This window comes from Narcine bancroftii, chromosome 6 (genome assembly GCF_036971445.1).
Source record: "Narcine bancroftii isolate sNarBan1 chromosome 6, sNarBan1.hap1, whole genome shotgun sequence".
Classification (NCBI taxonomy): Eukaryota; Metazoa; Chordata; class Chondrichthyes; order Torpediniformes; family Narcinidae; genus Narcine; species Narcine bancroftii.
The window spans coordinates 13297637-13321117 of record NC_091474.1 but is presented as its reverse complement, the minus strand read 5'-3'; the positions used below and the strand labels follow the sequence as shown (position 1 = coordinate 13321117).

Below are 23481 nucleotides of genomic sequence, written 5' to 3'. Positions count from 1 at the left end.
CCAATGATCCTCTGTGCTGCTCTTCTTGATCTGTGGATTGGCCTCTGATCCATTTGTCTGCAGCATCAGTACCATACTGTGATGTAGCTGGCCAGGATGGTCTCATTAGAGCTCCTGTAGAAGATTGACATGATGGTAGCCGGTAGCCTTGTCTGTTTCAGTGTTTGCTGGAAGTACAGTCACTGTTACGCCTTTCTGACAAGAGAGGAGATGTGTGTCCACGATAGGTCTCTTGTTAAGTGGGCTCCAAGAAACTTGGTGTTCTCTACTCTCCCCACTAGGGTTATTGATGTATCGTGGAGGGTGGTCATACCTGGTTCTCTAGGATCATCTCCTTCATCTTGTACATTGTTAGGTCTGCTTTGTTCATGAATGAGTGAGACAAACACCAGGCTGAGTCGAAATCAGGGTTCTTTGTTCTTTATTACCGGATTGTAACACTTGCGACTAACCATGTTAGTCGGAGAATGCATTCTGCCGTTATCAGCAAAATGGTGATTTTTTATACCCTTGGATATGTGCTTAGAACATCATCATATCATTACTTGTCCAATGACTAAAACTGTTGCTATCCTTTCCCTGCTAGCTTCCTGCCTCTCAATCCATCAATGTCTCTCTTATCTTGTAAGTACAAGGATGCATTCACATCTTGTTACAGCCCTGTACAGGGTAACTCCTTACACATTCCCATCTCATGATGTTTTACCTTACAACATGTTGAGACTCAGGTTGCACAAATTCAAAATAACCTTGATTTTATACATTATGACTCCCATGGGTCTGTATCTTTACTAACAATCTTTCAAATGCCCTGCCCCTTACTGTACATTTAGGTTGTGCAGTTCCGAATATTGGTGAGGTAATGATTTATGCCCATCCCGAGGTATAATTAAGAGATGATGATCCACCACTTTGAAATATCACCTTTCAAGTGGTGCTGGTGCTCCTGTTTGATGAGTCTTTAAACGTGGTGCCAGGATTACCAACGTGTGAAACATTTGTCTGTTCAGTTGTCTGTGATTTACTGTTTTGTAATAGTAAAAGCTGTGGTCTTCTGAGATCCTGTCAAAGAAACTTTCTGAGCTCTGAGGAGATGTTTGATTCAATGTTGGGCAATGCTTCTTCTGAGACCAAAGAACAGTCAGTTAACTGCATCACTGCAGAGCATTCCTGTCAAGGTCAGTCTAAGTAAAGGTGGCAGATTTCCTTATCTGAGCAGCAGAAGCATTTATACATAATTCGGTGATCAACCTTCCTGATTTATTTTTATTCCATGTGATACTAAAATTGATAATCTTGCATCATCTGCAGTATCATGGTCTAGAGACTGAGCCAGATGTTCAGCCAAAGCCAGGACTGGAGTCCTGAACATCTGTATTCAGGAACGTTGGTATGATAGTGGCCAAGCTCAGTAACTAGAGTGTTTATATGTTTCCTGCTCCCTTTAAATTGACCATATTCAACCGGAAATGTTGATGCACTGCCATCCAAAATATAAAAAGGGTGAAATAAAAGTGTGTTTGGGTATTAATAGTGACATTGTCTGGAAATCTGCTGGTCCAGACAAATTATCAAGCGTACCAGATGATCGGATATCCTTCATTAATTATACATCACATCCTCAGTATCTGAGATCATTTTCACACTCAAGTTGGTCAGACAGCCATTGGATTATAGGTCAGTGATTTAACTAGATTGTTAATGTTCGACACTGCTTGTTTGTAGGACAGCTGTGTGTGGTTGATCATAAGATGAATGTTTCGTGTGAATCTTGACTGGCGGAGACCATTAGTTAGTGTGTGAGGGGGTGTAGTGTAGCTGCAGCTCAAAGAACAGGCAGCACAGCGTGGCAAATCACAATCTGCTGGAGGAACTCTGGATTGCTTTGTTCCAGATTCCAGCATCTATATTATCTTGAATGTTGGCAGTATAATACGGCATTTGAGGATTTGAAAACATTTTTATTTTCTTATGGCACTGTATTACTTGGGGCTTGATCCAAGCACTGACTTCACACTACCGTCTCCCATTTTCCACTCTGCACGTTTCTTGAGGAACTCTGGTCTCCTGGGATACAAGGTGTTTTTTTTTCGCTCTTCATTTTCTTCACCAAGATCTCCATTGCAGAATCTGAATTCCCTCCTATGTTCATTCATATTCTCCACTATTTCTCAGATCCAGTGGACTTCATGCACAACTGGGCAGCACCTGCTCCAGTGCAATCTACACCGGCCGGCTGCACATCATGGTCTCCCACCCACTGGAGGACCTCTTACTTTTTCCTCCCCAATGAAAATAAATAAGAATTTGCTTGGGATGCTTTTTAAAAAAATCCTTTTGCACTTCAACTTTGTAGACTGGCCTGATTATTCACAGAAACAGGCTGTTCATTGATTTATAAGGTCTTCATGAAAATCTAATCCAAGGGATGGCTGAATTGCTGATTTGATTTCTAACTGGCCTGTAAGTCAGCTGAAAATTTCTGAGATGAGAGCCAAAAATAGTCCTTGAATGAAAGTTGAAACAGAGTGAATTCAAATGTTCACTGGACGTTTGCCAACTTTTACGCCCTGCTATTCTCATGGCCTGAAAATATTATCTTAATTTGGAAGTTGACGTTGAGGTAATGCAAGACAAAACTCCTAACACTGAATGAAGTTTCATCTTTTTTTTTCCTCCCTCATGTAGCTAGGTTTAGTTCCTGATCAATATTTTGCCTTGGGTCTTATTTTAATAAGATTGCCAAATTATAGCCTCAGGCATCTTCTCTGTGAAGAGGAGATCTGTGCCTGGACCAAGGGAGGTCCAAGAGGGAAAACATTTGCACAGGTGTGGGAATGAGTTGTGGTTTATTCTTTTGCTGATGAACTGCGGGAGAGACTACCATACAACCCAATTATTAGAAAACACTGCTTGTTTAAGCAGTGTGATGAAATATTAATGTGTGAAGTGACACATAGTGAACTTTATGAAGCTGGCTGGCAGAAATATTCTGAAGAGAAAACCAATTGTTTTCTATTAATTACAAATATTTATTATTCTCTCTTCTCATACAACAGTGTGTGGAACTGATAATTATAAAATATCAATCCATCTCGTGTCTGAATTGATTTGATTTGTCCAGCTCCTCTTTCCAAAGATATTTTGCAACAAATACATTGATCTTTCTTGTTCAACACATTAGTGACAATATTTTGGATTTTCTCACTTGAAATATATAATTTGAATTATAGGTCAACAGACTCCAATAATGTGGGAAATTGGGGTTATTTCCATTGAATTAGAAAATGAATTCAGATTATTCAAGAAATGTAGACTTTGATTGACATTTGAAAGAGAGCATAGAAAAGGTAATTTAGATTAAGAAGATAAGGTTGTACTGTTTCCATTGGAGATTAGGATGGCATAGTTGGTGTAGTGGTTAGCACAATGCCTTTACAGCGCCAGTGATCAGGACTAGACCAGGGTTCGAGATCCGTGCTTGCTGCCCCGTCTCTGCGTCGGTTTTCTCCAGGGGTTCCAGTTTCGTCCCACCGTTCAAAACGTACTGGAGGTGTAGGTTAATGGGGTATATATAGGACGGCGTGGACTCTTGGGATGAAATGGCCTGTAAGCATGCTGTACGTCTAAATAATATTTTTAAAAGTAGTATCAAAACATGAGTGTCAAGATATTGCCTTTAAATTTTAGGTAAAAAAAATAAAATGAAAATCCCAGCAGCTTTATGGAAACTATGATCCATTTGCTCTTTGGTTGTGGAGACCTATGGAAACTGGGCCAGGAATTTCAGAAACAATAGACATGACATAAAAATAGTGGGGTCTGCTCTGCAATGAGACATCCCATTGACCAGCAGAACTGACTGCCACATAAGAAACTGAAATGAATTGACTTAGTGATCCAACGGTAGCATCAAAATATGTCGCAGTGTGGAACATCCGATTAAAAAAACGTGCCGGTTGGTTGATTAATTGGCCACTCTACATTGCCCCTGGAGCGTAGTTGAATGGTGGTATTTCAAGGGAGTTCGTGGAAAAGTGAGGGAAAATTATTGTAAATGGGACAGCTTGGACATGGGGCTGAAGGGACTGTTTTCATGCTGTATAGCTCTTAAGATTTAATGACTTAATTTCCTGGCGTAATCTTTATCTGAATTACCTGTGGGAATTGTTTCATCCCAATTTTAATATCCATTAAAATCAATGGGGTAGGACATTGAATAGGCTTCTAAATTCTATTTTGATTCAGATCTACAAGTCCCCCTTCGGTGTGTAGATTAAAATTGCCCCATAAATGCTAATGAGAATTTTAATGACATTGAGAAGCAGTGAAACTATAATTTATGTGTTTCATCCTTGAAAGAACATTACAAGCACATAATATGGCTTTACATTATGTGTTTGTGAAACATGCATTGCAATAACATGGGTTAAGGTTGTTCATAAAGTTGAAGAAAGAAACATAAAACATCAAAAGTTTCTCAGTGACAAATTGTATCCACAGTCAACTATTCTTTCCACCAGAAGAACAATGGCTAGAGAGAATGGGGATGTATGAAACACAAACTCAAGTCTATCAAGTTGGCTTAGAAATAGCTGAGAGACCCACTACCCTCAAACAGCATTATGAATTCTCAGTAGCTGAAGGACCCCAATAAAGAAACTTAAGTACAAATGAGCAGAACATGTCTGTTCATCTATGTTTGATTGGACACCATGGATGAGTTTGTATAAACCAAATAGATATATCCCTGTCCAATCTACTCTCAATTATAAGAAAAATGTGGACAGGTATTATCAGTGCTATCAAGAGGTACCTACTGACCAATCACCTTACCATCAATCCCCAGTTTGGCTCAAGTGAGGACCACTTGGTTTGGGATCTCATCATATCCAAAAGAGCAACATTTGACAGAAGGTGGCATCAAAGAACCATGATAAATTTGAAATCAATGAGCATCTAAGAGAAGATGTTTCAATAGTTTAAGCTGATCCTAAAGAAAGGAAGATGGTTGTGAATATGTGGGTCCATTAATGGAGCCCCAAATATGCATACATTCTTTTGGCCAATACCCTAGATCTAACTCTCTTCAACTGTTCATCAGTAACCAGCCATTATAAGGTCAAATATGGAGATCTTCACTGATAATTATACAATATACAATTCCACTTGTCATTCCTCAACAAACAAAGCAGTGCATGCCTTCATACAGAAATCTTAAACATTCCATGTTGCAGAAATGCCAACAACAACCATTTCCAATAAGAGAAATTGCAGCCACCAGTTCTTGATATTGAATTGCATTTCCCCTGCTAAGCTCCACCTTCAATGTCCTGGGAATGCCATAGATCAGATGTTCACATTGACCAACTACATAAATAGAGTGGCTTCGAGAGCAAGATAATTGTGTCACTTTCTGTCAGTAAATTCAAGGTATAAATCAGCAGATTAATGTACCCGTTGCAAAGCTCAAGAATCTCTCTATAGTCCAGGGAAAGCAGATCACATCTTGGATATCTCATTAATTATGATAAACTAACGTTCTTTCCATCACTGGCATAATGTGGCAACAATATGTGCCATTGTTGAAGCACATCAGAATTACTTGATTGTTCTAACTGCAACTCCAAAATCCAAGGATACGGCCAACAAGTGCAAAGATTTTCCAGGTTACCATCCTAACGTTGAAGTTTATGGCTACATTTTTCATTATCTGATCTGAATCCGAGAGCTTCCTTCCCAACAGATTTCTGGGGAATATTTTCAGCAAAAGTGGCTGCTGTAGTCCAAGAGGGCAGCACATCACTAAATTCCAAGGGCAATTGGGAGTGGGCAATGAGTGTTAGTCCATATAACCATATCTAACCATTTACAGAGCGGAAACAGGCCGTGTTGGCCTTTCGAGTCCGCACTGGTTCATTGATTTTGTGCGCCCTCTTCAGGCATTGGTCCCGGTAGATCTTCATTCAATAACGATGGACGAATTCACTGCAGGTGGAATCAGTCGTAGAAATGTTTGTGAAACGTGCAGTTCAATACTTCATAGCTACTAATCGAAAATTGAATCTTCTGGTCCTTCCCCCTTTTCACCCGCCACCTGGCCCCCCCAACCCTGACGTACGTCTAGAAGTCTGCATCCTCTTACACCTCTCATTCATTTAAGGAGAGACGGAGGAACCACGCACCTTTCTGCATTGATGGACAGAGTTGCAAGGGGCCAGAACCTTCAAGGCTCAGGGTGCAAACACATATGTCAGCAATGTCGGTCTTTTGAAAAATGAAGCAGATTGGTCACTTAATTTCTGTGAGCTCATTTCTAACTCAAAATATCATTGTTTTAATGGATTTTCATCAAAATGTGATAAAACTGCAGCCTATGAATGACCTATCAAATTGAGACTTTGTGATTTACTGAATCAGGTTGCAATTTTAAATTAGAAAATGCTAATTCTGCAGGCAAACATATATCTCCCAACTTTGTAATCAGAATATGGAATGTTAGCAATAAATACTACCAAAACCAAAATGACATTCATCTTAGCCCTAAAAATATTTTCATTGATAGAAATCTCAGCTAGTTCACAGCACAAATATTCACAGCATCATGAATGGGGGGGAAAAAACCTCTCATTTGATTTCCATGACCGTGCACAGGTTAAATCAATTTAATGTTGAGGGCTATATCTAGTGCTGGCATTACGATGCTGAATGGTTAAATTGGCACAAAATGAAGGAATGCATACATGAAGGATCAGAGCCAATCTACCTAAACTATGATCACATACCTGAAGGCTCAGCGGACATTATCTCTTCCGAACTGTGTACACTGGGCCAGAATAAAGCCAGTTACAGGTCTGCACATTATCCTGCAAACGTTGGAAAAAGGTTGGTGCAAAGACAATCCATGTCCTCGTGCACAAGTCACTGAAATCAAATGCCTAGGTACAAATGATGGTTTAGCTTTTACTGCAAGGGCATTTGAGAACAGGTGATTACAAAGCATTTGAGTGCCAAAGTAAATGGGACCTTGGTGATATTCATTTAGTGTATTGAAAATTGTTTTGGTCTCCTTGCATGGGAAAAACAAATTCTTTCTACTGAGGGAATGCTTGCTGAGATTATTTGCTATGAGGAGAAATTGCATAAATAGGACCTAGAAACTTACAGATGATCTTTCAGAGGTTGACAGATTAACTGCATGTCCGCTGTGGCGTTTGGAACCATTTATATTTAGAACTAAGATCAGGAGAAAGATCTTCATGCAAAGGATAGGAAATCTTTGGAATTTTCCACTGAAAATGCTGAATGCTCTGTTCTGGAGTTCATTCAAAATCTCTGTCAACAGATTACTGGATATTAAGGGAATCAAGGGATTTGAAGATCATGCAGGAAGATGGTGCTGAGATAAATAATAGTCTTTGATGAATAGCAGAGGTTTATTAGTCCAGACCTTTGGCTCCTGCATCTCATATTTTTTCTTGTGATGCAATATCCTTCCTTTACAACTCAAATGGCTCAAAGTGACAGTTAAAGTCACTTCTTCACTCAACTATTTTATGAGTTTCCCTCTCAGTAAGCAGGCCTCTGTAATTTCATCCAATTGGCTCTTTGCTATCCAGGGTTTTGTGAAGAGCCATTGAGATGACATAATCACTGTAGATGTGAGTGCTACTGGTCGGTAGTCATTTAGGCAGGTTACCATGCTGTTCTTGGGCACCAATACAATTGAAGCTTGTTTGGAACAGGTGGGTACCACACTCTGTCAGATTTAGAGTTTGAAGATATTCACAAATACACTGGCCAGTTGGTCGGCACAGGTTTTCAGTACTCAGTCAGGCAATCTATCCAGACTTAGATGCTCCCCTTGCAAGTCTCAGAAACATGTTTCCAAACCTTACCTATCTAGATTCCTTAACAATTGCTGTGGAATAAATGTCCACATTTTAATTACAGCATCGTTTGCCCCTGGATTAAACTTTGCACACAGATTATGTTGCAACCAGAAGCTCTGCAGAAAAAAAGTCACCAGTTACCAGCAAGCCAAAAGGAATTGAAGTTCCTAAATTCTATGTAATTTGATGAACTTAAAAATTTCATTTTGATAATAAATTTTTAAAAATACTTGCCTAAACATCAAAATGTAGAAAGAAATTTAATTTATTGATAATGAGCATGGATTCTTCCTGTGTCCAGATAAGGGAATAGATAAACGTAATATTTTTGAAGAAGTATCTCAAACCCTGTACTCTTGTAGCAATATTGAATGGGAAAAGCACCTTAATTACTTGAATATAATGCAAGTATGCTGTCCAAAATGCCACTTGAGAAAGTCTTGAGAGGTATCTGAAGTGGTTAATCTGAAAAATTGAATGTTTCCAATGCAGAAAATGGACTTTCAGCAAGCTGAAGGATAAGCCGCTCATGATCCAGAAGGAAAAAGAGATCATTCCCTCACTTGCTTTCCAAAATACATTGAGGTGGCAACCTTGCCTTGCAACAGATTCCTCTCACAGAAATTTACATTTATGCCTTTGACCAGTTCCAAGAAAAATGTAATTAGCTTTCTTGGAACAATGTGAGTGCACAATTCTATTTCAGGGCATTATTCAGAAAAAAAAGCAGAGCCACAAATTACTCTGCATTATTAAATGAAAAATGCCATTTTGGCCTCAAATGATTTTCCCTGTAGCATTTATTTAATCTCAGTTTTCAGAGTACATTTGCTAATGAGTTTTATGGTGTATGGTAGCTCCTCATGGATTGTTTTTCTTTCCTGGTAAGATGGTCCAATTATTGAGGATGAAAAAAAATGAACCTTAATCCAGAAATAATCTTAACTTGAGCAGAAAAAATTAAAATGACAGATCAGAAATACCGTAGCAATTTCTATTGGCTTTTTTGTTGCAATTCCCTTATATGGGGTATGCGCAGAAGATCCATCGACAATTGGCAAGACCAGATCAACCTTACAAGTCCGTGATGATGATGCCTCCCTTCCTGACAGGCCCTGTCCTACTCCCTGTGAAACAGACACCCCACAGAGCCACAGCTGAGATGGAAGAGGATTCAACCCAGGATAAACCCTCACAAAGCAACAGGACCAGATAATATACCTTGTTGGATGTTGAGGAACCCTACAGACGAGCTGTCTGAGGTCCGAACAGACATCTTCAATATCTCACTCCAGCAGTCCATTGCCCCTGCAGGTTTAAAGGCACCCACCATTATCCTGGTGCCCAAAAGAGTGACAGGAGCTGGACTAAATGACCACTGTCTGGTGGTACTGACCTCCATGATCATGAAGTGCTTTGGGCGATTGGTGATGGAGCACAACAAAGCGACCATGGACCCGTTCCAGTTTGCCTACTGGCCAAACCGATCCACAGATGATGCAATAGTCCTGACTCACCTAGAGAATGATGCCTCATCTGCCAGACTGTTGTACAATCACTTCAGCATGACATTCAACACAATTATATTTCAGAGGCTGGTGGATAAACAGTACTTGCTGAGACTCATCACTCTTCTCTGCAACAAGATCCTGAACTTCCTGAGTGAAAGGCCACAGTGTGTCTGGATTGGCAACAAAACCTCAAAGCCAAACACACTAAGCACTGGTGCACCTCAGGACTGTGTGCTCAACCCACTACTGTTCAGGCTGTTCACTCACAATTGTACAGCCAGGTTCAGCTCCAACAGTGTAGAGTGTGTCGAAAGAATCAAAGGCTTGTTGATCCAAACCAAGGCTTTTATTAACTGGAGCATATCACATGTAGGTCGCCCAGTCCAGAATGACCTGGTCTGGCTAGAAGCAACCCTTTAAGACCTGCCAGTAGGCGTGGCTACACTCTCAGCCAATCAGAGTCATCCTACATTACAATCTGTACATATTCATATTGGCGATAGAATCTGTACTACCACAAACAGCATCATCAAGTTTGCGGATGACACAACAATCATCGGCCTTAACGGCAGCAATGATGAATTTGCTTACAGGGAGGAGGTTGACGGCTTGTACAGTGGTGCAGGTGCAACATAAACAAGAAAAGGGAGATGACTGTGGACTTGCAGAGCATGAAGAACCATTCCCCACTTCACGTTAATGCCTCTGGGGATAGAGAGAGTGGGGAGCACAAAGTTCCTTTGTGTCCATTTAAAGGATGAACGAACCTGCACCCACAATACCTCCTCATTAGTCAGGATCATGGCAGCAGAACCTACACTTCCTAAGGAGGATGAAGAGGGAAAGGCTACCGGCCGCCATCCTAAAAACATTTTACAAGAGCACACTAGAGAATGTCCTGGCTGGCTGCATCCATCAAGTGGTGCATCCATAGAGTAGAACTGCATAACATCAATTTTGAGGTCAGCATGGAGAGTGATTCAAACTGCTGAGAAGATCACTGAAGTCTCCCTTCTCTCTATTGATGACATCAACAGGGAGCAGTGATTAAAGAAGGTTCAGGGAATCACTGAGAACTGTTTCCATCCAGCCTTTGAGACACTAGCTATGAGGAGGAGATACAGGAGCCTAAAAACTAGAATTGCCAGGCTGGGTAACAGCTTTGTTCCACAGGTGGTGATATTGTTGAACAATTCTAGGAACTCATAAATTATTTATATATATATATATATATATATAGGTAGATGCTGGATAAGTAAATTTCCAGTTGCTTGAGATTCCGTGTTTCATGATTGGTGAACTAATGGTGAAGCATGCCAATTTTAAAGTTCTGAATTTTTTACTTATTTATTTTCCACGATATTTTTGCCAGTTGCTTGAATTCCAGATAATGGGTTTTACTCAATGTTCTTTGTGAGTAGAGCGTATTGTGTATACGCACTATGTTCCGGAGATGCACTATTTTGTCAGGTTGTAGATGTAAAATCAGAGGATAATAAACTTCAACTTGAAACTTGATTTTCATGTTGCATATCATAACATTAGCTCACAAGTGACGGGTATATCTTTACAAGAGCACTTAGTGTTTTGTAAAGTTTCATGTTGTTTTTTATTGATTTGCAAAGAAATATTAGAACTGCATAAAATATCTACACACCCATAATAAATGGAGTAAAGTGGCCACTGAATAGCAGGGCAGTTGAGCCTTGATAGCTGACAGTGGTAACCTTCTTTCTCGTCATCTTTATAAGCTGGTCAGGGATTGAGCCAAGATTCATGGACATCTACATCTGAACATCTTCTTTCCCCTCTTCAGATGTTGCTATAAGATGGCTAAATGGTCTTCTTCAAAACTATGGATCTGCCCTGGAATCCTGATAGGTTTTTGACTAAAATCAAGGGATAAGGCACTGAACTAAAGTGTCCAAACACAGCACCAGTCCTAACTGCTTAACAGTTCTGCTGTGCTCCACCAAAGCCAGTTTATTTTCTTTGGTCATATTTCTCTGATATTTTCTCTGAAAGGTTAACACTGTATTTTCTAAAACCCTGCTGTAACCACTAAGGTTGATAGCTGCTTAACACAAGCACCTTATGTATGTGAAAATGAGAACTGCCTTCTTCACAAACCATGAACTCCCAACAGGCTTCTGTCTGAGCCATCCAGAAGGCTTACTTCAATGAAGCCGCGATCCCATCTTGAAGCAGGAAGTTATTGAGGATCCTACAACAACTCTTTAATAATGAAAACCCTGGTCCAAAAATGGAAAGGTAAATTTTAAAATTTCCTTTGCAGAAATTATCATTTATTTTGTGAATTACTATATGCCCTAAAATATTTCGAGTTGGTTTACTGTACAGTAATATCAACCATGGAGCACTAAAGACAAGGCTCAATATTAATGATAGTGTTGTTTCACACCTCAACCAGGAGTGAAAGCTTCCTTGGTTTTCCATTATCCCCTTGTTCAAATTGTTTTCTCCAGTTTCATAAACCCTTGATATTCTCAGATCCTTTAAAATAACAAAATATGACAAGTTTAATGGGTCAGTTCTATTAATATTCATTTGAAGTCCAGCAGTAATGGTGTTGGTGTCTTTTATATCATATATCATCCCAGTATCTGCCACTTTTTCTTCCTCCTGTCAGTTAAATTCTAAACCTGTTTCAAGAAATTATTCTCATTATTTGTAGGCAGAGGTACAAAATAAATAATTATCACACCCCTTTATTCCTATCAATCAGTTTTTGTTGGGTCCAACTATTTTCTCACTAGTATTCTCAGAATATATTTAAGGAAATCTTGTGCATCATGATGGGATTTACCAAAATTCTTATCTTTGTTCTCCCAAACCTTTTATCTGTCCTGAGACCTGTTCCAAGAGATTCAGTGGCCTGTATCAGCTCTTCTTTCAGTCAACTCTGCATCTAGAGATTTCATGAAAGGGTAGTGACATTTCAGCCATGCATTGAGGGAATATTGCACCCTCGGATGTGTGGACCCTCAGATGAGTTAACCTGGTAAAGTGGTTGTAAAAGATCATTGCAAAGGAGTTATTCCTCGTGTCCAATATTTATCCCTCAATCACATCACAATCACATTGTGGGAAATTCTGCTAATAAATTATGCTACAATTTCTCATAGTACAAGAGTCCTGTTGTATTCGATAGGCTCGAAGCAATTTTACTATTTTAAGCAGTATTGAACTTTCTAAGTGGAAGTATTTGAGAATTATACTTCATGTAAGATTTATCTTCCTCGTATTTCTCCTCTATTCCACGTTGATTTTTTTTGTTTCACTTGCCCAATGGAACCTGTTTGTCCTGGAGCTCTCTCATAGGGCTCTAAATAGATTCTACTTTCAAGCTGACCTTGGCCCAGTTCTCATTTTTATAACAATCCACCAATCTTGGGACTTGAAATTACTGTCCCAATATCAATGAAGCAGAAAAATCATAGAATATTGATGTCTCTGAGTCTGCACCATCATTCAATGAGGCCATGGCTAATTGTGCGATCATAGGACTGTGGAATCAGCATGAGAAAGCCATCATCACTGAGGCTCAGTTTGCAATTGAATTACACCTGGGCTGCTTTTAAGCTTGCATGTATTTTCTCACCTTTACCCTGCATTGCTTGATACATTTGTCTGATGAATATCTGTTGACTTGCTCATGACATCTCCAGTTGTTATTGAGGGGTTCGTGATCCAAACATCTTCTGCCCTGAAGGTAAAACATTGCTTCCAGAGTTTGCTGCCGCAAGACACAGCTCTCATTCGAAGTGCGGCACATGGGATGGAGATTTGAAATATTGATCCTTGCACGATATTTTTGTACTGGAGGCTCTCACTGTTCTGAAGACCAGGCTTGGGGATCTTAAAAAAATATTAGGGCATTCTTGGGTCAACTCCTACTGCTCTGAGATTTAATGAACAATTTAGATCGATTTACAAGAGGAGACGTTGATCCGCTCTTAATGCTGGATGTTAAATAGCACCAAATTTATGATGTTAAGAGGGTTTGGACATCCTAAACTGAATCTCAGCATTTCTGCTCAAAAACAAGCAGACTCAAGTCTGGATAACATGAGGTGACAGCGATGGAGTATTTCCTCTTGGCTGTTCAATGTGGAGAAGACAAACGGAGGCTGAAAAAGCACAACAAAGTGTGCTTATTTTCCTTGACGGGGAGGAAGAAAATAGGTGAAATGTCAGTTGCCCAATAGAATTTAAATGAGAGTTTCTGGACTGGTGAACTTCCAATTTCACATAATCAAAATTGAGCTTAAAACCAGGACCCAAGGCCATCACAAAGTCGTGGCTAAAGGAAGGATGTCATTGTGAGTGGAAAGACCACGGATACACAGGTTTTGGAAAGATAAGCAGGAAAGCAGAGAGGGTGGCATCGCTCTGCGGGTAAGGAATAACATTAAATCATTAGAAAGAAGTGAGATAGGATCAGATGATATAGAATCACTGTGTGTGGAGTGGCAAGGTAAAAAGATACTGTTTATACAGACCTTCAAACAGTAGCTGGGATGTAGACAACAAAAACAACAAATTACAACAGCAAATATCATTGGGACTGAATTTCAAGAGAGAGAATTTGGAGAAAGCCTCCAAGATGGCTGTTCAAAGCAGCTTCTTGATGAGCCCCCCCCCCCCTCGGGAATCGGCTGTTCTGGACTGGGTGTTGTGAAATGCACTAGAAGCGATTAAAGAGGTTAGAAGAAAGGAACCCATGATCACAATGTGACCGAGTTCAATTTGAGATTTAACAAGGAGAAACTAAAATCAGATGTGTAGATATTTCAGTAGGGTACAGGAATTACAGGGGCATGAGAGAGGAACTGGCAAAATGGATTGGAAGGGGGCACTAGTAGGAAAGACAGCAATGGATGGAATTTCTGCAAGAAATGGGGAAGATGCAGGATAAATACACGCCCAAAGAAGAGGAAATATTCATATGAAAAAAATGTCACAACTGTGGCTGACGAGAGAAGTCAAAACCAATGTAAAAGCAAAAGAGAGGGCATACAAGGGAGCAAACATTAGTGGGAAGATAGAGGATTGGGAAGTTTTATTTTAAATTGTATGAGGTAACTAAAATAAAACTCTTAAGGAGGAAAAAGATGAAGTGTGAAAGTAGGCTACCAAATGTAATCTCAAAGATACAAAAAGCTTCTTCAAGTATATAAAGAGAAAAAGAGAGATGAGAGTGGATAGAGGACCATTAGAAAATAATTCTGGAGAAATAATAATGGGAGACAAGGAAATGGTGGAGAAACTAAATAAGTATTTGGCAATAGTCTTCACTGTGGAAGACATTAGCAGTGTGCCCAATAATGAAACGTATTAAGGAAGGGAAATGAGTGTAGTTACTATTTCCAGGGAGAATGTGATCAGAAAAATGAATGATTTAAGGGCAGATGTGTCTTCCGGACCAGATGGATTGCACCCTCAGGTTCTGAAAGCAGTAGCAGTAGAGATTATGGAGGCATTGGTATTGATCTTTCACGAATTCTGGTATGATCCCAGAGGACTGGAAATTTGCAAATGACACCCCACTATTCAAGAAGGGAGGAAGGCAACAGAAAGGAAATTATAGACCCGTTAGTCTGTCATCAGTGGTTGGGAAGATGTTGGAGTTAATTATGAAGGATGAGATTACAGAGCACTGGGAGGCACATGACAAGATACACCAAAGTCAGCTTGGTTTCCTTAAGGAAAAATCTTGCTTGACAAACCTATCGGAATTCTTTAAAGAAGTGACAAGCAGGCTGGATAAAGGAAATGCAGCAGATTTGTGCATTTGTATTTTCAAAGTCCTTTGACAAGGTGCCGCACATGAAGCTACTTAACAAGGTAAGAGCCCATGGTATAACGGAAAACATACTAGCATAGGTAGAGCATTGGCAGATTGATAGGAAGCAGAGAGTCAGAATACTGGGGTCATATTCTGGTTGGCTGCCAGTTGCAAGGGATGTTCCACAGGGGTCGGTACTGGGCCGTCTCTTTTTATGTTGTATAGTAATGATTTGGATAAGGAGTGAATGGCTTTGTGGCCAAGTTTGCAGATGATACAAAGGTAGATGGAAGAGCAGGTAGCGTTGAGGAAACAGGGAGGTTGCAGAAGGACTTAGATTAGGAGATTGGACAGAAAAGTGGAAAATGAAATACAATACCAGAAAGCCATACATTTTGATAGGAAAAAAAAACAGGCAGACTATTTTTTAAATGTGGAGAAAATTGAAAATACCGATGTGTAAAGGGACTTGGGAGTCCTCGTGCAGGATTGCCTGAAGGTAAATTTGCATGTTGAGTCAGTGGAGAAGAAGGCAAATGCACTGCTGACATTCACTTGCAGAATATAAGAGCAAGGATGTGATTTTGAGCATTTGTGAGCCTTCACCTTGAGTATTGTGAGCACATTTGGGCTCCATATTTAAAAAAGGATGTGCTGATTTTAGAGAAGGTTAAGATGAGGTTCACAAGAATGTTTGCAGGAATGAAAATATAAAAATCATTTGACAGTTCTTGGTCTGTACTTATTGGAATTTAGGTGAATGACAGGGTATCTCAATGAAACATTTTGAATGTTGAAAGGCATGGACAGAGTAGATGTAGAAAGGTTGTTTCCCATGTTGTGAGAGTCGAGGACAAGAGCACTCAACTTTAGGATTGAAGAGCATCTGCTTAGAACAGATGCAGAGGAATTTCTTCAGATGGAGTTTGGTACATCTGCGGAATCTGTTTCCACAGGCCATTGTGGAGGCCAAAAAATTGAGTGTATTTAAGGAAGAGATTAATAGATTCTTGATTAGCCAGGCCATCAAAGGTTATGGGGACAAGGCTGGGCGGTGGGGCTGAATGGAAAAATAGATCAGCTCCTGATTAAATGGTGGGGCTGAATAGCCTATTTCTGCTCCCATGTCTTATGGCCTTAGAAAAATAAAATATTTGAAATTTATTGTGCAAACTCATGGGTAATACACAATACCTTATATTCCTTTTTCCAAGACTTAGGTCGAACAGCAGTAGAATGTAACTATTTGCCTCGCTTATTGCCATTGATTTCCCTGGAAAATATGGACAAATCTCACATCTCTCAGCGAAGGCTGACATGGATAATAAAATTGACTATCATCTTCATTCGGCCATCTCAGCTGCTGGCTGTTCGATGAAAGGAGTGCCTGAAGATCAAGAATTCACACCTGCAATAAATTTCACTGCCCACTAGACAGCATTGATTCCTTCTCTCCCTTATGCTTCTGATACTTGAATGAGTGACAACAGGCATCTCAAAGCATCGGAGAGATAATATCAAATTTTAGATAATAACAGCAGCAGTAGCAATCGGGACTGGGTTCCAATCTTGCATTGCCTGTAAAGAGTTTTCATGTTCCCCCTGCATTTGCTAGGGTTTTCCCTGGGGGTTCTGGTTTCCTACTACTGTTCAAAATATACTGGGGAACCATTTTGGGAAAAAATTAAAGTATTTTTGGAAAAAATTATGTAAGATTAAATTACCATTGGATCCATTAATTGTTTTTGTTGGGTTATACCGTACCTTTAACTGGTTTAGGGTTGGACAAGTTTCAGATGGCGTTTGTTCGTTTAGCATTGGCGGTAGCGCGGAAATGTATTGCAATTACATGGAAAGATAATGTGGAATTAAATATAGCCCGCTGGTGTAATGAGTTGAGATCTTGTATCTATATGGAGAAAATCACATATAATTTGCATGATAATTATTCTTTTTTTGTTCAGATGTGGTCACCGTATTTCGATTTTATGGGTTTAGAAATATCTTAACATTTTTTAAGTTTGAAGCATCAGCTGATATATCTGCAAAATCCTTAAAACCAATGGGCAGGATTAAATTAATCAACATCAGCGTTCCTCCCCAGGCCATCTATATCCTTATTGTTGTTTCTTTTGTTATTTGTTCTTGTTTGTCCTTGGTAGTTGAAGATAACCATGGTGTCAAATTCAAATAGAAGATTGGTGGCTGTGTGCCCGGAGGTGACTGGTGAGGCCAATCTGGGCCCTGAAGGTTCGCCCACATGTGGGACACAAGTGGGTGGGTGCTGTCATGGTAGTGGATGCTGCTCGGGGCTTGTGCACAGCACACTTTCATTGCACCTCGACGATGCGCCTGACTCAGCTGCTCGGGCTCCTGTGGTGATCTTGCTTTGCCAAACTGGACAGTCGAGGGCAAGCGTCTCCATCCCTATACATACAGCTCCGTAGGTAAGGCTACGCAGGGTCCAAAAGCAATGCTAGCATTCATTTCAAGAGGGCTAGAAAATAAAGGCGATGATACAAGGCATTAGCAGACCACATTGTGAGCAATTTTGGATCCAATATTGGAGAGGGTCCAGAGGAGTTTTGAGTGTAAGACCCTGGGGATAAGTGGGTTAATGCATGAGGGTCATTTGATGGCTCAGGATCTGTACTCGCCGGAGTTCAGAAGGATGAGGGAGGATCTCCAAAATATTCTGAATATTGAAAGGACTAAATAAAATGGATGTGGAGATGCTTCCAATAGTGGGAGGGTCTCGGACACAAGGGTGCATCTTCAGAATAAAAGGACATCCCTTTGGTTGAGAACTTTCGTCAGTCAGAGGGTTGTGAATCTGTGGAATTCACAATAATGGAATTTTGTGAAGTCCATAGGTTTAAGATGGACTCATGGAATAAGCTTGAGTTCATCCGAGACCTCTTAAAGTTATTAAAAGTTTTAAAAATAAAATGTAGATTTTAGATCATCAGAATTGAAAATCACTACCTCATGAAATAAATGTGATTTCCTTGGTTTTTGAGCGTTCCTGGTGGAATAATGTGGTGCTCTGGACATTTGGGAACATGGACTTCTTATGCAGAGAAACTAAATTTACCTAAGATCTGAAGTCAAGGTGTTCTCTTTCTTGTTACCACAATCTAACAACTTCAACACCAATTTCATTGACACTGTTTACTTTATAACTTTTCATAATTAACTCAATACGAATGCACCACTTTTCTTCCAACTTAGAATCAGAGAATGTTTTCCCTTCATTGAACAAAGTTTTTATGTTCAGAATCAGATTCTATTGTCATGAACAAGTCATGAAATTCATTGTGCAGCGACGTAGTGCAAACATGAATAATATAACCATCTTACAAGTTATAACATAAAAAAAGATTAAAATAATTGTGTATTAAAAATAAGCCAGTGTCTTTGATTATTCAGGAATCTTTTTTTTTTTTTTTTTTTTTTAAATTTTTTTATTTTTCACACCATAAATCACATTAGCCATGATATACACTATTTCTTTTCACACATATACAGTGACTTTTTCTCCCCCCCCCCTTTCCTCCCAAACCACCCCCCCACCCCCCCCTCTCATCCATTTTAGGTATACAATCTAGGTTGCATTAATCCAGTCAGACAATGTTGTCATTCAACAAAATTACACCAGAAATTCTACTGAGTCCATTCTTTTCTTTCCTTCTCCTTCTATCAACTTAGGTAATGTTTGTCCCCGGTAGGTTTTCGCTATTGTATTTAATGTAAGGCTCCTATACTTGTTCGAATATTTCAATATTATTTCTTAACCAATATGTTATTTTTTTCTAATGGAATACATTTATTCATTTAAATTTGGTAGTTTCTTCCTTTTAATTTGGTTATGTATTCCATTAATATTTAAAGACATATAGTTCAGCGTAGCCCTTTTATATTTTGTTTATCTTCTCTTTCCGTTTTTCCATCATTACCTTTCCTCCTTTTCCATTTCTGTTTTCTTATTTTCAACTCTTCATAAGACAACATTCCTACAACATCTAACATTTTCCTTATTCTCCTATTTCTATCTTATTTATCCCCAATCTCCCCTTCACCTCCTGAGTTGTCCTTTATCCCTTGTCGGACAACCACATCTCCCCTCTCCATTTGGATTTGCGAATCCACTCGCAAGCGTCAACTGATTGTGCAGTGACCGCTATTTCCCCCCACCCCGCCTCCCCCAGAAAAGATTTCACTTTTCATATGTCACAAAGGTCCCTCTTTTAATTCCCTCCTTATTCCCTCTATTCCATTACCTTCCCTTATTAATTCTTGTCTATACTATCTATATTTTCCTCTAAGTACAGATACATTCATGTATGCTCATTGTCTCTATTCACTCTTATACCTCTTTACCTGCATACATATCAATCGTGATCATTTTTACTCTCATTACCCGTCTTCATCCCTCAGTCTATTTTTGTCTTTACCCACATACATATCAGTCGTGATCATTTTAACTCTCATTACCCGTCTTCCTCCCTCAGTCTATTTTTGTAATTGTTCTGCAAATTTTCGTGCTTCTTCTGGATCCGAGAATAGTCTGTTTTGCTGTCCTGGAATAAATATTTTCAATACCGCTGGATGCTTTAGTATAAATTTATACCCTTTCTTCCATAAAATCGCCTTTGCTGTATTGAACTCTTTTCTCTTCTTTAGGAGTTCAAAACTTATATCTGGATAAATGAAGATTTTTTGCCCTTTATACTCCAGTGGTTTGTTGCCCTCTTTTACTTTTTCCATTGTCTTCTCCAGTACCTTTTCTCTTGTAGTATATCTTAGGAATTTTACTACAATAGATCTTGGTTTTTGTTGTGGTTGTGGTTTAGAGGCCAATACTCTATGTGCCCTTTCTATTTCCATTTCATGCTGTAGTTCTGGACATCCTAGGGTCTTAGGGATCCACTCTTTTATAAACTCCCTCATATTCTTGCCTTCTTCATCTTCCTTAAGGCCCACTATCTTTATGTTATTTCTTCTGTTATGGTTTTCCATTGTATCTATTTTTTGAGCTAGTAGTTCTTGTGTCTCTTTAGTTTTTTTATTAGATTTCTCCAATTTCTTTTTTAAGTCTTCTACCTCCATTTCTGCTGCTACTGCCCGCTCTTCCATCTTGTCCATTTTTTTTCCCATTTCTGTTAAGGTCATCTCCATTTTAATTATTTTCTCCTCTGTTGTTTATTCTTTTTCTTAAATCCTTAAATTCCTGTGTTTGCCATTCTTTAAATGATTCCATGTATCCTCTAATAAGAGCAAGTATATCCTTTACCTTGCCTCTCTTTTCTTCTTCTATTTCACCATACTCTTCCTCTTCTTCTTCCTCTGGGTTGACCATCTGTTGTTTCTTTGTTGCCCTTTCCTCCTCTTCTATCTTGTTTCTATTGTCTTCTGTGGTCTCTTCTTGCTGCAGGTGTTCTGCAGCTGTCGTTGCCGGCTGTGGAGATCGACTCCCCAGCTGGTCCCCCCTCCCGTCGGTGTGTTTTTTTTCATTCGCATCGCGCATGCGCGAAGTTTCGCGCATGCGCGGTTGCGCACTTTTGTTCGGCTCTGCGAGCCATTTTTGTAGTCCATTATTTACCGACCTGTGGGAGCGGGTTTCTCTCTCCGCAGCGGGCCTCTTCGGACAGGTAAGGCCTTCACCTTTTTCCTCCTTTGTCTTCTCTTCCTCTCTTCTTACCGTTGCTTTCGACTTTTCTTTTTTTGTCGCCATCTTCTTTCCACCTTTATACTCACTTTTCTGTAACTTTTATTTCTGTGCCTTTGTGTTTTCTCTTGTTTTTCCCGACTTTTCTGGAGAGGGCTGGAGTTCACCGTCCGGCCACTACTCCATCACGTGACTCCCGATTATTCAGGAATCTGATGGCAGCAGGGAAGAAGCTATCCTTGTGCCATTGAGTGTTTGTCTTTAGGCTGCTATACTTTTTTTCCTGATGGTAGCAGAGTGAAAAGGACATGGACTGGATGGTGGGGGTCTTTGAGGATAAGTTTGATGTTTTGGGCCTTTTTAAAAGTTTTCTGTGTAGAGCTATGTTAAGTGTATGAAACAATACATTGAATAAAACTGTGAGAAGAGTATAGATTCCATGAGAGTGCAAATTCACCTTTATCTCCTGCAACTGGAATAATCAGAATTTATCAGCAGAATGGGTTGAAATCAAATTGCTTTTATGTTCCCCGATTAACTTAAAAAAGGTGATTTTTTTTTTGTTTAGAGAACGTTTTTAAAGTGCAATTCTATTTGGCTAAAGAGTACTTGTGATTTTGTGTAATGGCAAACAAAACAATGTATTCAGCAAAATGATCCAGTTGATCGATGGCTTTTAGGAAAGGAATTCCATGGCAAGTACTTGAAAGGTTAAAAGGTGTAATTGAAGCAGGAGCAGGGAGAATTAGCAAAGGACAGAAATGCTGCTGGATTGAATGAATTGTGTCAAGAGAAAGATTGTTGATGTATTTTGCTTGCTCAGGAATAATTTAAACCTCACAATGGGAAATGTACACATTAACTGCCTAATTCAAAGTGGCTTTAATGGGAAAATTTAATTTGGAAGGATTTGTAACTTGTCCATTTCTATTTTCATACTTCAGAATGATATTCTTTTTCTTTTAAAACTTATTTGGTGTGGTTATGCTGGTTTTCTAAGTCTGCTTCAGGAAGATGACCTTGTAATATAATTCACCTGATACAGAACACCTGATCTCCAGCAGCTTTATATTGGACAGCACCTCTCCTGGTCTCAGAATGCCTCAAGGGACATCAAGTATGATGTACCTATTGGTGAAATGTGTGATGTGTTAGTTCTGTAATGGAGTACAGTCTATATTCATTGCTGGAGTTGATGCCTGTTTGGCACAAAAGGAAACAGAGTGGATCAGAATCAAGCAGCAATGTGCAATTGGGGACTGGATCAGGTGTGATTTACTTATTGATAGAGTAAACTCAAAGAGCTAAATGGCATTCCTTTATTTTGGTTTCATATGTGTTCCCAAAATTGGGAACTTCTTGTGTGTTTCATCCCTTTTTTTGTTTTAATTTTGTTATGTGTTTAATGTCTGAAAAATGCAAAAATGTCAACAGTTTTACAGCTGTGACACTCAGCAAAACTGGAGGAAATGCTTTAAACTTTTGTCAAAGTGTAATTTCTCAACCCTCTGTGCCTTGTTCTACCACTGCCACCAGTGACCTCTTTGCATTACAGGGTCGGCGCATGAACAAATGTTGGAGTAACCGGGTGGGGCACAGTCCGACAGTTGTAAATCCGCTCAATGGTGGGGGGAGGCGGCCTACTTGCCGAGTGGCCTTAAACCCTCTGACGTGGCAGCCGAAAGCACTGCTTTTATTGAATGGAGAGTCACTAGCGTATGTCAAGCTGGATGCTCGTGACACTTGATGCACGCTAATGATGCGGGCGGGTCTGACGGAGAGCAATGGTCTTGAGCATATGGGGGTACAGCACCTCACAAGGGGGGACGTACATGCTGCACGAGCTATGTTGCAACAGAACCTCACAAGAGGGGGACCATGGAACTTTCCATAAAAAGTCTATGAGGCTGAAGTTTAACATGTTATCCAAAAAGCAGAAACTTTGCCTAATCAGATTATGCCACCAATACCCTGCAATAGAATTTCAACCTTCTGTTTTCATTAAGGCAGGGTAGCCCCTAGTTGTGCTGCTCATTGACAATGTGCAAAAGCAGAACAGCAGTTTTGTCATTGGCGGCTTTGGAAATGTTATGGTGAAAATCCAATCTATGAAGCAAGGGAGTGTCCACTGAAGAATGCTGCTGTGTAATCTGGATGACGTTCCAGAGCTTTTGCTATGGTCACATTGACATCAAATTGGATATTGCCAAAAATATTCCAAATTAGGGCATGCCCACTTTCAGAAGAGATGGAGGATGTTGGCAATTGCTTCCTGCTTGTTGAGCTTTCATTTTCTTGATATTTCTTTTGAGGCAGGTCATTATAATGAAATTAAACTTTTCAAAGGAGCCACAGGGGTTGGGTGGAAATTAAGGGGACAGGGATTCAAGGCACAATGGATTGTCATTCTTTGTCCCCCCACAGCAATGAGATTGGGGCCCCAGGTAGCCATCATGTTCAGTGGAGCTCCAGATCCCAGCAGTCAGTCCACTTAAAATGTGTTCCTTGTCAGTGCTCTCTTTCTGTGAAAAGGCAGCACATTGAAGTGCACTAGAGAAGGTCAAACCATATGGGAAAAAATAAAGGTTTGTTTCCCGACTT

At 39.7% G+C, this 23481-nt stretch overlaps 1 protein-coding gene across 25 annotated transcripts in view; it reads left to right on the top strand.

The window, feature by feature from the left end:
- ptprt (protein tyrosine phosphatase receptor type T) overlaps positions 1-23481 on the top strand; it is a 1055968-nt gene that overhangs the window by 214467 nt on the left and 818020 nt on the right. For 8 of the 25 annotated variants that reach the window (XM_069884018.1, XM_069884013.1, XM_069884015.1 and 5 more), the window contains one exon: positions 11550-11674. The exons of the other annotated variants lie outside the window; for them this stretch is intronic. In XM_069884018.1, coding sequence (XP_069740119.1) covers positions 11667-11674 — 8 coding nt within the window. In that variant the 5' untranslated portion in view covers positions 11550-11666. The remainder of the gene's footprint in view (positions 1-11549; positions 11675-23481) is intronic. 25 annotated transcript variants of the gene reach the window in all.